We start from the raw sequence: 14,498 nt of genomic DNA, 5'->3' as shown, positions 1-14,498 counted from the left end.
AGTCTGCTTTCAGGACCTCCTCCCTTTTCCTACCCATGTCGTTGGTACCAATATGTACCACAAGCTCTGGCTGTTCTCCTTCCCACTTCGGGATATTGTGATATCGCGATTAGAAACATCCCGGACCCTGGCACCTGGGAGGCAAACTACTATCCATGTTTCTTTCCTGCGTCCACAGAATCGCCTGCCTAACCCCCTAACTATTGAGTTCCCCATCACTGCTGCCATCCTCTTCCATTCCCTACCCTTCTGAGCCACAGGGCCAGACTCTGTACCAGAGGCACGGCCACTGTTGCTTCCCCCAGGTAGACTGTTCCCCCCCACCAACAGTACCCAAACAGGAGTATTTATTGTTAACGCGGACAGCCACAGGGCAACTCTCTAGTATCTGACTATTGCCCTTCCCTCTCCTGACTGATACCCACTTATCTGTCTCCCAAGGCCCCGGTGTGACTACTTGCCTATAGCTCCTATCTATCACCTGCTCACTCTACCTGACCAGACCAAGGTCATCGAGCTGCATCTCCAGTTTCCTAACCCGATCCCTAAGGAGCTATAGCTCAATGCACCTGGCACAAATGTGGTCATCCAAGAGGCTGGGAATATCCAGGACTTCCCACATCTGACACCCAGCACAGAACACCGGCCTAACACACATACTTCCTGCCTGTATTCTACACAGGGAACCTACCTCGCCTAAGCCCTCCTACTCAGTCTCCCTCTACTCTGTGGCCCGCTCCTCCAACACCCGCTCTATAAAGCTGTCTCTTTTTTAACTCTTCTCGCTGTTCTAACTGGCTGACATCCATGATTGACAGCAACATTTATTTGTACATGAAGGGCAAGAGAATAAAACATTTCAAAAGTCAGAGTAGTTTTATAAGTCAACTTTTAGTTGGCATCTAACGACAAAGACAATATTCTCTATCTCCATGTCATCATCATCATCAGATGCCATGCCCTGTTTGAGTTTTGACTGCTGTGGCCCACATACTAGTGTTTCGGGTCAAGTGGATCAATTCATTGGTGTTCATTTCTAGTTCTCCGGCTGCTGTCTCCATCATCATTTCTCTTTGTCTTGCTTTCTTCCCTTCAATCTTTCCCATAATTAACGTGCATTTTAACTCCTCTTTCCTAATCACATGTCCAATGAAGTTATGTTGCCTTTTCATGATCTCATACATTTCTCTCTTTGTGTTTGCTCTGTTCATGACGTCCTCGTTAGATATTCGTTTCATCCATGATATTCTTCGCATCCTCCTCAAAAACCACATCTCTGCGGCTACAATTCGTTTCCTCATGTTACTAGATATTGTTCAACATTCTGAGCCATATAACATAACTGGATAAACGTAACATTTCAGTACTCTGAGGCGGGTTGTCATGCCTAGTTTAGTATTGGTCAGTATACTCTTCATTCTCGTAAAGGTGTCTTTTGCCATCCCTATTCTTCTTTTGATGTCCAAGCCACACCTACCATCTGATGTCACCCAGCTTCCTAAGTAGCAAAAGTTCTTTACTTGTTTTATGTCTTCCCCATTTATTCTCAGCCTGCAGATAGGATTCTCCTTCTTTTTGGATATCACCATACATTCTGTCTTTTTGCAATTAATAGATAGACCCATTTTTGCACTTTCTTCATCAATTATATAAGTTTTGTAGTTCTTCCTCCGTACTTGCAATTAATACGTCATCTGCATATCTGAAATTATTGATATTTTCACCGCCAACTTTGATTCCGAGATGTCTCTTATTTTTTGAAATATTTGTTTCACCGTACACATTAAATAAATCAGGGGAGAAAACACACCCTTGTCTAACATCTCTCTTGATTTTCATAAACTGACTCACTTCTCCATCTATTCTTACAGCGGCAGTTTGTCCCCAGTACAGATTTCTGATTAGGCGGAGGTCTTTCGAACCTAGATCTAGAATTTTCTGTAATATTTCAAATAACTTATTGTGCTTCACTTTACAAATGCTTTTGTGTAGTCAATAAAACAAACAAATCTTTTTACACTTGAATAGCTCGTTCTGATAGTATCCTTAACATCAATATTGCGTTTCTTGTACCTTTGTCTTTCACAAAACCACATTGTTCTTTACCCATTTCAGTTTGTATCTTACATTTAGTTCTTGTCATCAAAACTCTTATAAATATCTTGGTGAAATGTCAAAGTAAACTTATGGTCCTATATAATTCACATTCTATCGCTCCAGGTTTCTTAGGAAGAGTGATAAATACTGATTTTTTTCATCTCTTCTGGTATTATTCCAGTATCATAAATGTCATTGATTAAATCAGTAAAGTTTTTCCAATTCCATAATCTTCAAGGGCGATAATTTGTTCTATAACTAATTCATCAGGACCTGCTGCCTTTCCTTTCATCATCGTATTTATTGCATTACGAACTTCAGATTTTGAAATACTTGGACCTTCAATCTTCATGTAACCTACTGATTTTCTTTAGTTTTCTTTGTTTCATGGCTGTTTATGGGGAAGGTGATTCTCAGGGTTCTACATTACATACATACTTTGATAACAAATGTATTTTGAATCTTTAATAAATCAACAATGTCAAGCAGAAAGGATAAATGGTTTGGGAAATGGTTCCATTAGCAATTAGTAACACCTATTAAATTTATAATCTAGTAGTTGTAAAATAAATCTTTTTAATGTTAATGCCTTTGACAGTGTTTGGACTGGCATCATAAAGTTGTACTCTATTTGCAATAACCAACTTTTAGTGATGAACATTCAATATTAAACAACACAAGGAAAATAGTATGAACGTTTAAATGATGTTGACTATAGTTAATTATGAAATTACCCATACCAAGAGGCTTAAGTATTTTCAATATTTTAAAACTAAGTTTGATTTCCTCTAGTCCACCCTTAAAAAGTTCAAAAATTACTACTATCATTTCCGAAACAACTGCACTGCTCTTTGGATTTTCCACATTTGTAAGCATGTTATTCAGAGTTACACCACATCCCTCATTACCTCTTCATAGTACTTGGAACCTTCTTGTTCAGCTTCTCTCCGAGCCTTTTCCCACTCTTCCTGTAGCCTTTCTTGCTCACGCTGATATTGTTCCTGGTGGTTCCAGATGATCAAAACCATTAGGGGGAGAAAAGTGTACGGAGGTACAAAAGAGCTCATTGCCAATGCCAAAACTTGAATCAAACCAAGTGAGAGAAAATGATTTGCCAAGGGGAGCATCAAATGCACAAATGTGGTCATGGTATGGTTGTATGCTCAATTCTGCTTTCACAGTTTAGCTTTGTGCCAATTAATGAAGCCAGGTGTTGTCAGGGTACAAACTGACATCACAAGCTTATTGCATGTAATCAAGGACACATTCCTGTGCAATTTTAAAATTTCTTATTCAAGTCAGTTTAGAAACAAACATTTAAAACTTGGAGACTGCATAATTTTTAATAGTTTAAAACAGATGTGCATTACTAAATTTAAGAAGTTACGTAACAGGCAACATTTTAAATAGATTTACATTGCTTTCTGATGTGCTAGAATTTTTAATGGACCTTACTCAGCAGTGATGTGAAGTTAATGAATGACCTAGAAAACATTCATAAACATTGACCATGCCTTCTACCATTCAAAACAGGCACTTGTTTTGAGCCTAGGTCTGGCAAAGGCTGTTTGCAAACTACGTCCTACCATACAATAACAAACACTAACAAAACAAAGTTAAGCCATCACAAGTGTCATGCAATCTATGTTATAACTAGCAACAACGTGCTGGCATTAGAATAGCAGAGTGAGAAGAGTCACGTTACGTCCTCTGCAATGCAGAAGGATAGTAACCTGGCTTGAATGGCAGAGCCTGAAATTCTTCTAATATAAAAACCATCCACGCTCAATAACCAACTGGACTATACTTTCATCTCTTTTAAAGATGGAAAAAAAAAGGACTGAAACAAAGAAGAACAGGCAAAGAAGAGGCAGATGGAATACAGTGTAGGGACGTGTACGATCATGCATTTTGGTATAAGAAATAAAGGTGTGGACTATCTACTAAACAGGGAGCAAATTCAGAAATAATTGGTAAAGGGACATGGGAAACCAAATGCAGGATTACATAAAGGATAACTTACAGGTGAAGCTGGTAATAAGGAAAGCAAATACAAGAGGACTAGAATATAAAAGCAAGGATGTAATGCTAATACTTTATAAGCCATTGGTTAGTGCACACTTCAAGTATTATGAGCAGTTTTGTGCTCCTTATCCAAGAATGGATATGCTGGCATAGGAGAGGATCCAAAGCAGGTTTACAAGAATGATCCCAGGAATGACAAGGTTAACATACGAGGCGACTTTGATGGCTCTGGGCCTATACTCACTTAAGTTCAGAAGAATGAGGGAGGATCTCATTGAAACCTATTGAATATTGAAAGGCTTAGAAAGAGTGGATGTGGAGAGGAGGTTTCCTCTACTAGGGAAGTCTAGGATCAGCAGGCACAGCATCAGAATACAAAGACATCCCTTTCGCTCAGAGATGAGTTGGAATTTCTTTAGCTAGATAGTGGGAAAACTGTGGAATTCATTGCCAGAGATGTCTGTGGAGGCAAGTCACTGGGTATATTTAAAGCAGACGTTGATAGGTTTTTGATCAGTTAGGGCATCAAAGATTATGGGGAGAAGGCAGAAGAATGGTGTTGAGAGGGAAATTAACTATGATTGAATGATGGAGCAGATTTGATAGGCCGAATGATCCAATTCTGCTGAAATATCTTATGGAAACTGAAATATACAGAAAATGTCCATTCCATCAGATTAAAAATACTTAAGATTCTGATAATGGTTCAGTGTCTTGCTTATGCTGGACTGAGCTAATTTACAAGGACTTCAGTCTCAAACAATGCAACCCACTTCAATTACTCCCAGACTACCGATGATACAATGATGTTGATCATTTTCAGGCAGAAGAGATTTATTTTAACTGTGTTCTAGTTCAGAAATATGCTTTTAGTTCATTGGAATCAGAAGGGCCTGTTCCTTTGGTTGGACTGTTCTACGATAGATTCAGCCACCATACCAGTCATTGCAAAGGACATCATGAGGAGAGTGCGATAGGGCAAACTTGGCCAGAGAATTAATTTTCTCAGTAGTTGATGAAATCTCAACTTTTCCCTAACTAAGCTACATTGGTCTCAACCACAGGAATCCTGGCATGAGGTTGAAGCAGCAGATGGCACATGCTGGATTCTGGAATGTCAAGTGTCAGGGACTTTGGCAGTCTGTGGCTAGAACCGGCGAGAGAATGCACTTGCAAACTTCCTGCACCCTTCAAATTCAGCACATTCACTAGAAAAATTTATTACAACAATATATAACATTCATGAAAATAATTAAATAAAAGGTTGCTGGGATATTATTAGCAACACCTAATAGTTTGAAACTCTGCGTGTCTGTCACAAAGTCACCAAACTCTTGGATCATTGAAGATTTACTTTAATGAACTTCAATGAAACACCAGCAGAATTGGGTACAGTCCCTAGTAATCAGGGGCATTGGATCGCATCAAGAAAAGGAAGTGAAAAAGGTTCAATATGTCCAATGGTTCACATCCTCTTGTATTCTAATCTTTTCACAATAATGAAGCAAAATTGAGTGAAGCATCTTTGTTATAACTACCATGCTGAAGGGCTAGTATCCATGCAAAGCATTTGTTAGTGGACTCAGACAAATCACCTCAACGCCATGTGACTAATACTATACCTGCAACAAGCGTTCTTGTTCCTTCTGCCATAATTCCTGCCGCTTTCGTTGCTCCTCAGGATTCCAGGACCAACGACTTGAAACACTAATTGATGGAATTTGTAGCTAACATACCACAGCAAGAAAAAAGCATATAACATCTCCGTTTTTTCCATACAGATTTGCAAATTTCTTTAACATTAAGTATATCTGCCAGCATTCAAATGAATTTATAAATTGCTGAAAGCATTGAATTGGAGTCTTACACCAACAGAAATAAATGAGATATTCTATTTCTTACAGAAAATAATATATATTTTTTTACACATACCAGCCTCAAGGTACAAAATAAACTATACTTACATCATTTATTGCCGGTTCTGATCCTCCTGGAGAGAAAAAGAACATAATGTGATGAACCAAGTTGAAAAAGTAAATGTGTTTTTATTTTTTGGTTCCAAAAGAGACACTTCATCTCAGAATTTATGCTCCTATGCAGTGCAATTTGGAAAATACTGCTCAAACATCCATGGACATGGTTTGTGACTGCCCAATTAATTCTGCCAAGATTGGGAGATTCAATATTTGCATCCTTTTGGATCAATACCTGGGGATACGAATTGACAATAAACTGGACTGGTCAAAGAACACTGTCTACAAGAAGGGTCAGAGTCGTCTCTATTTCCTGAGGAGACTGAGGTCCTTTAACATCTGCCAGACGATGCTGAGGATGTTCTACGAGTCTGCGGTGGCCAGTGCTATCATGTTTACTGTTGTGTGCTGGGGCAGCAGGCTGAGGGTAGCAGACATCAACAGAATCAACAAACTCATTCGTAAGGCCAGTGATGTTGTGGGGATGGAACTGGACTCTCTCACGGTGCTGTCTGAAAAGACAATGCATGCCATCTTGGTCAATGTCTCCCATCCACTACATAATGTACTGGGTGGGCACAGGAGTACATTCAGCCAGAGACTCATTCCACCGAGATGCAGCACAGAGCGTCATAGGAAGTCATTCCTGCCTGTGGCCATCAAACTTTACAATTCCTCCCTTGGAGGGTCAGACACCCTGAGCCAATAGGCTGGTCCTGGACTTATTTCATAATTTACTGGTATAATTTACATATTACTATTTAACTATTTATGGTTCTATTACTATTTATTATTTATGGTGCAACTGTAACGAAAACCACTTTTCCCCGGATCAATAAAGTACGACTATGACTATGATCCTTAGTCCTTGGTTTTGCTGCACAAATGAAGGAATCACTGGCATAGAAATTCCTCATTCTTCTAACGCAAGGGCTCCCAACCTTGTTTTAAATACCTCGGACCAATACCGTTAAGCAAGGGGTCTATGAACCCTAGGTTGGGAGCCCATTTTGTGAAGGTACATGCACAGTCCTGACTGCATGTCGTGATGTACATCCAAAATTCATGTGACTAAATTTTGGGAAAATGCAACATGTTGTTCAAGCAACCAGAGGCCAAATGTCGCCCACTGTGATTTATTATAATTGCATTAAGGAATGGGACCATCACAAAAACTTACTGCACTTTCAAAGAAAATAGGCCTATACCATCTTGTGCTTTTTAGTCTTTCTAATACTGCATAGAGTAAGATATGCCTGTTCTTGCCAAGAACATCTCAACAAGGGCTTGCCTTAAGAAAGAGCTCAAAATAGCCAACTCAATTAGCTTGATGCGTTCCGTAAATTATACCCTCTTCAAACAGATCCTGGAGAGAAACTTCAACTTAAATTGCAGTTTTAAAAAAAAGGTTCTGTGACTTGAGATGGTCAGAAACATAACTGGGAGCCTATATACACTCTCAGTGGCCACTTTATTAGGTACCTCTTGTACCTGATGAAGTGGACACTTGATTGAATATTTGTGTTCTTCTGCTGCAGTAGCCCATCCACTTCAACGTTCAATCTGTCATGCACTTAGACAGGCTCTTCTACACACCACTGTTGTAACACGTGGTGCTTTTAGTTACTGTCACCTTGAACCAATCTGGCCATTCTCCTCGGACCTTTCTCATTAATACCATGCTTTTGCCAACACAACTGCCACTCACTGGATGTTATTAGTTTTTCCACACCATTCTCTGTAAATTAAAGATTGTTGTGCATGAAAATCCCAGGATATTAGCAGTTTCTGAGATATTCAAACCACCCTACCTAGCACCAACAATCACGCCATGATCAAAGTCACTCAGATCACATTTCTTTCCCATTCTAGTGTTTGGTCTGAACAACAACTAAGCCTCTTGACCATGTCTGCATGCTTTTATGCATTGAGTTGCTGCCATATGATTGATTGATTAGATTTTGCATTAACAAGGTGTACACGTGTACCTAATAAAGTGGTCACTGGGTGTAGCTTGCCACTCATCTACGACTGTACAGGTCAATTGTTCAGTTTAGGCTAAACTAACCCAAAATAGTAGGTTATAAATTGTATTACGTCAATCAAGGTGAAGCGTGCACAGGAAAAACTTTCATCCAGTTGCTCAAATAGTTTGGAATAAAGCCCTAAATTCATCCTCCACCCTTCCAAAAGGCTGAATGTGGAACAGAAGTGACAGGAATAACGTGGGATGATGACACCACTGACCACAGCATCTTTTTTAATTATTTCAGATGGTAGACACTTATTAAACAAGACACTTCTGAGCAAAATCCATTACTATCAGAAAAGGAAAAGTGGGCAGAAAGGAAAAGGGTGGTGCACGTCATTCAAAGAAAGATGTGTGAAAACATTAAAAAAAACAAAATCTATTAAAAAAAAATTGAGACCATAGCAACACACACACACCTCTTCCACAATCCCAGTTCTTAGAATGGACCTTATTTAACAAAAATATCAGCCAGTATTATAAACTTTGAATTGTCCCAGGTCTAAAACTGAATTTTCACAGCACAAAATATAAATGACATTTTTCCTTGAAAACAGTCTTTTAAATGTTGGTATGGCCTTTAGAATTCTGCTTTATATCAGGCTCAACAGAATTACAAAAACATTTGTGTGCCAAATGTTTCAAGAAATTAGAAAGACTGGATATAAAGTGGCAGAGGTCAAATCGTACAAAACCACAATGAATAATGATTACCACAGAGGTAGACTGATGAATTGAAAGTAAAATCTGATGTGCCTACAGAAAGGAGAAAAACATTTATGAAATCACAAACAGGTGACTGAAAACAAGGCTCGACCTAGTACCACAAAAACTAGCATAACTAATAGTCATTAGTGCATATTAAATTTTGTTTTACCTTGTTCAAAAAACTGGGATCGCCTCCTGAAGTTTTTTAGACTAATAGGTTCAGAAGCTAGAGCAAAAAAGGGAAAAAATTACTAACTCTTAAGTTTAATTCAATCCATACTAGGAATGAATACAGAGTACAAAATTATAAGAAACAAACAAACAATTTGGATATTCCCAAATTATGAAGTAAAATTTATGCTGGCAAGCATATACAATTAGTTCTATTTTCCCCCCAGAGCTAGTTTACTATATTGGAAGACAACATTTGCAACAGACAATAAATACTATGACAATAGCTTAAGTTGGGAGTTTAACTACTTTCTTCAAGAGTCACAGAGCTCAGAAGGAAACCATCCAAACTGTTAAATTGATGCCCACCATAAACAATCCCATTTTAAGCTAATCATTTTTATTCTTATTGACCCCCACTTTCACTACAAGTCCTTCCAGATTCTACCACTCACCAACACACAAGGAGCAATTTACCTCGATCAATTAATCTTACTATTGCTGCTTGGAAAATTGCACACAGGAATAATGATAGAGCTGCTCAGTCACTGTTCCTGGAACCTACCAGGGTCTTAACATAGCATGAAAATGGAGGCAATAACCCGTGCCATTATACAACCCAACCACTTATAATTACAGTTCTACATTTCTAAGAAAGGAAGAGATAACCAACTTCATATCATTTTAAAACAATACCATGCAAATTTATTACATGTCAATAGTTTAAATGATTCTCATTCACCAACACCCCCCCCCACATTTTTGATGCTTGGGTGCAAACTGTTTAATTATGGAACAGTTTAATTTTGACAGAGTACAGAAATCTAATTTCCATCATGTACAATGGAATTTATATATGAATACACTACAGGAAATTGTTCCACTCCGCTGGTGGGAATTTACTCATTCATTGAGATACAGTGCGGAATGGGCCCTTCCAGCTGAGCCACACGGCAACCCCCATTTTACCCTGGCCTAAACACAGGGTAATTTTCAATGACCAATTAACGGTCTTTGGACTGTGGGAGGAAACCCACGTGATCACAAGCTTCTTACAGACAGTGGCGGGAATTGAACCCAGGTCACTGGTACTGTAAAGTGTTGTGCTAACCATTACGCTACCACACCACCCCAATGGGGATGTGCCGAAGGAAAAACCAGAATTGAATACTCCATCCCAACGTTATTTTTCATTGACACAGTTGAAAAACTAAACTAAAAATATCAAGTACTCAAATGGAGATTTTTTTTTAAAAAAAACAAAATCCAGTGGATCATCTGAACATATCCATTTGCACCGAGAGCTCCTGGTGTTAACTATTCCTCACAGCTGATGCTGTAGCAAATTGTTCATGACTTTGACCCCAACCCCTCTACAGTTCTTAAAAAAAAATCAAAGAAAATATCAACAGCCCATACACGTGACAGAATTCAATCTCAGACTGACCTCAAACTTCATGACAGGACCTGAAACTTTCTTGTTGACAGGAACACAAGCTGCTCACACCCATTCCAGTTCTATCACTTCCATCTTTGATGCTTTGAGAATTGTTTTGACTGCATTTTATTATCTTAAAGTGGAATAACTTTGGAAGAACTGCAAACTATTTTGCCTCACTCACTCACACAGCAGTATTATTCCCAGCTGAGGTTCTGTCTACATCTGCGCAGATCACACATATTGACACCTACCACTCAGAGTCAAACACAACTGACAACACTTACTTTGATTTCATAAGTGAAGAAAATGGTATTTTTCAGGTCAAGCCCAGCTTTTAGCATGTGATACTACATAACAGCATGCATGCTGGTAAATGCTGGAAAATTAACTGATATCTCTCTAGAGTGATCTTGGGGTTTCATATTTTGAGAGTGAAGTTAATTTCAGACTTGGAAGTCATTCTTTAACAGTATCAAACAACATAGAGAGAGCAAGTTATTGTCTTAAAATAGCAGCTACAGACATCCCCCGTGCACCCCACTCCCCCCAGGAACAAAAGTGTTCCACTACAAAAGACATCCATCAGCTGATTTTGGCCACAAGTCATAAGGTACACAAAATCACTACATAGAGCAGCACAGGGACTTCCCAACGTACATCTAATACAATGTATGCCAAGGATTTAGGAGACTTGCAGGATGCATTAGCTGACTCCTGTGCTACCCTTCCGCCACCTGGGAACTCTGAGGGCACATTTCCAATTTGCAAACTGTTCAGATTATGAATACTTCACAGGAACAAAACCCTACTGTAACCCAGGGATGACATCAAAAGCACACAGATCTCATAAGGAAGAGGAGAGAGGAAAACTAGTTCTGTAGTTGTCGAAATGTACGCGCAAACTTTGAATTTAGTAATATCATGGGATCTGTTTGTACACCATAAATAAGGCATTTGTAACTTGCGGATGACCTATACGCTCAACTTTTTTTGCATGGAGAGGTCAACCTTGCAACATGTTACAAAATGAAATTAACAATCGGTTGATGGTACAATGTAGAATTTAAAATCTGTGCATTACTGATACAAAAGGCCACCATAAATGATGCTACTGGCAGCCAGCGGCTCCAGCTTTATTACACTTGGGAGCTTAATATTTAAAATAATTTTAAAATAAATATTGGCACAGAATCCTTCATGAGCAAGGTGAGGAGGATAAAAAGGCTTCTTGTTTTGGTTGGGCAATTGCGGGAATGAAGGAAAGCAGAATGCAATGGGAAATTAGGGATTATCCACCAAGAGGTCATCAGTTCATGCTGAAAGCCTGAAAGATTCTTCATGAAATTAATTAAACTCACATCAACCAAGACAAAAAGCACAGCTGGCTTGATCAATAGGTGAGTCTCATTGTTGAAGCTATTCTGTTTCCCTCAGGGCGAGTTAAGAGATTTAATAAATGCGTTTAAGATAATAATGCATTTAAATAGATTAAAGAGAAGCTGTCGTCATTGGCAGATGGTTCAAGGACCAGTGGATATAAATTCAAAGTGATAAGCATATCATACACGATTGGGAGAAACAAAGCTGAAAAACAACTTTTAGGAGTGCCTATAATCTGTAACTCTTTGCCTACAAGATGAAACAGAATGAATCAGACTTTGAAAAGGGCACTGGTCAGGGACTTGAGAAGAAAATCATTTGTGGACTGACAGGAAAACAGATGATTGGAAATAGATAGAATTGGATTCAACAGGGACACAATGGGCAAAATGACTTGTTCTGCAGCAATTTGTGACAGATGAACAAATTCAATATTTCTATTACTTTGCATCTTTCTCACATTGCCTTAGACTGCAAGAAAAACAGCTGAACAATGGAGCAGTACTGCCCTTTTAGAGGCAGTTACTAAAACTGCTCCTGCAATGACACAACTTAGAAATACTTTGCACTGGGTACCGTTTTGCCTTGAATCTTCCGCTAATTTCTTCTCGTCTTCTTCTGATCGAGTAAACTGTAAATTGGCACAAAATACATCTATTTTAATTCATTACCTCAAAAGTTAACATTAAGAGGAAATATACTAATATTTGGGCAGACAAAGGGGCAAATGTAATAAGTTACATATATACCACGAGATCATTTACTATAAGCATTATAGTGAACTATAATGCAAGGTTGCCCATTAACAATAAAAATCACATCCCTCATGTCTAATATTTAATTGAATTACTAAAGAACCTCTCTTAAATGTCAGAAACAATGAAGAAAATTTTAATTCCTATTCATTATTCTGTCACTTATTTTACACAAGACATTCACCACTGTGCCGGATATTAACTTTTCAAACCAAGCCCTTCTTTGAAAGCAATGAAAATGTGACTCAAAAACCAAGTTAAGTGGACAATCATGGAGCATTACAGTATTGCTGTTGGTCGCTGAGACAGATTCAACCTTAGTTGTCTGCACTGCAGGCCCAGTACAGCTGGGGCCCAACATCAAGTTGTGCTTCTGAAATTTGTTCCTGCACACTTCAACGAAGCCAGAGTTTGGAAGGCAAAGCACAAAGTGCAGTTGCTGTCACTGAAATACAAGTGACAGAAAAGGAATTTCTGCCACAATATTATTCTGAGTAAACATAAAAAAAAAATGCCACAGACAAAAACAACTAACTACTAGCACACATCTACTAGGTCTCCTTCCTAAGAACTTTTTTTTTAAATATTGGTTTTTATGTGGGTTCACTAACTTCCAAACCCAAGAGGAATGACAGCCAGGTAACCTCTTTCCAAGCCTCCAGTTACATCAGAACGGATAATACAAGGCCCCTTTGTATGAAGTTTTAATCCTTGCACTCAGATTCTCTCAGACAAGGGGTTGGCAATTCATGCTTGATTTTAAGGAGGGATTTCCACTAAGGAGGTGGATCTTTGGAATTTTCATCTTTTAAGGCTATGGTTGCTGAGGTCACTCAAAAAGACTCAATGAATGGAAAGAGATGAAGCAACTGGGGAGAAAAATAGTGGTTTAGATAGATCAACCACAATCTCAGGAAACAGCAGAACAGGTTCAAGCAGCCATTTGTCGGCCTTATGTTCCTTTGTCTTAGGACAGATGCAAACATATTATCTTTACCTCGAATACAAGTGACTTTAGTCAATGAGGTTTTAAATTACGGCTGCATACATTGAAGTCAGATATAGAAAACAGAGTCATACAACATGAAACAGGCCCTGGTGAGTCAACTCCACTGAGGTTCCAGCACACCAGAGACAATTTACATTGGCAGTTGCTGACAAACCATATGTCCAACCCATACAACTTTGGGAACACAGGAGGAAACAAGATTACAAGATCACAGGGAGAACATGCAAGTTCTGCACGCATGAAAAATTGCACACAATCTCTGCAAGACCACAAGACATAACAGCAGAATTAGGCCATTTGGCCCACTGAGTTTGCTCCACTATTCAATCATGGCTGATCCTTTCTCCCACTCCTCAGCCTTCTCCCTTGATGTCATGGTCAATCAAGAACCTATCAATCTCCACCTTAAATATACCCAACAACCTGGACTCCACAGGTGCCGGTGGTAACAAATTCCACAAATTCACCACCCCCAGCTAAAGGAATTACTCCACATGTTTTAAATGGATACCCCTCTATCCTGAGGCTGTGCCCTTTTGTCCTAGACTCCCCCACCAAGTGAAATATCCTTTCCACATCTACTCCGTCTAGGCCTTTCAGCATTCAAAAGGTTTCAATGAGATCCTCATCATCCTTCTAAATTCCAGCGAGTACCGGCCCAGAGCCATCAAATGTTCCTCATATGATAAATCTTTCATTCCTGGAATCATCTTCGTGAACCTCCTCTGAAACCTCTCCAATGCCTACACACCTGTTCTTATACAAGGAGCCCAAAACTGTTCACAATACTCAAGATGAAACCTCACAAAGCCTCAGCATTACATCCCTGCTCTTATATTCTAGACCTCATGAAACAAATGCTAACATTGTATTTGCCTTCCTCACCACCAACTCAACCTGCAAGTTGTCC

At 39.0% G+C, this 14,498-nt stretch overlaps 1 protein-coding gene across 3 annotated transcripts in view; it reads right to left on the bottom strand.

Annotated features, from left to right (window-relative positions):
• lmo7a (LIM domain 7a) overlaps window positions 1-14,498 on the bottom strand; it is a 232,457-nt gene that overhangs the window by 24,161 nt on the left and 193,798 nt on the right. For all 3 annotated transcript variants that reach the window (XM_063048465.1, XM_063048466.1, XM_063048467.1), the window contains 5 exons: window positions 12,401-12,455; window positions 9,002-9,058; window positions 6,087-6,112; window positions 5,745-5,849; window positions 3,006-3,098 (listed from right to left, as the gene is read on the bottom strand). In XM_063048465.1, coding sequence (XP_062904535.1) covers window positions 3,006-3,098; window positions 5,745-5,849; window positions 6,087-6,112; window positions 9,002-9,058; window positions 12,401-12,455 — 336 coding nt within the window. The remainder of the gene's footprint in view (window positions 1-3,005; window positions 3,099-5,744; window positions 5,850-6,086; window positions 6,113-9,001; window positions 9,059-12,400; window positions 12,456-14,498) is intronic.

Source organism: Mobula hypostoma, chromosome 5 (assembly GCF_963921235.1).
Source record: "Mobula hypostoma chromosome 5, sMobHyp1.1, whole genome shotgun sequence".
In the NCBI taxonomy this organism is placed as follows: domain Eukaryota; kingdom Metazoa; phylum Chordata; class Chondrichthyes; order Myliobatiformes; family Myliobatidae; genus Mobula; species Mobula hypostoma.
Note: the sequence above shows the minus strand (reverse complement) of the source record. Positions and strands in the feature narration are given on the sequence as shown.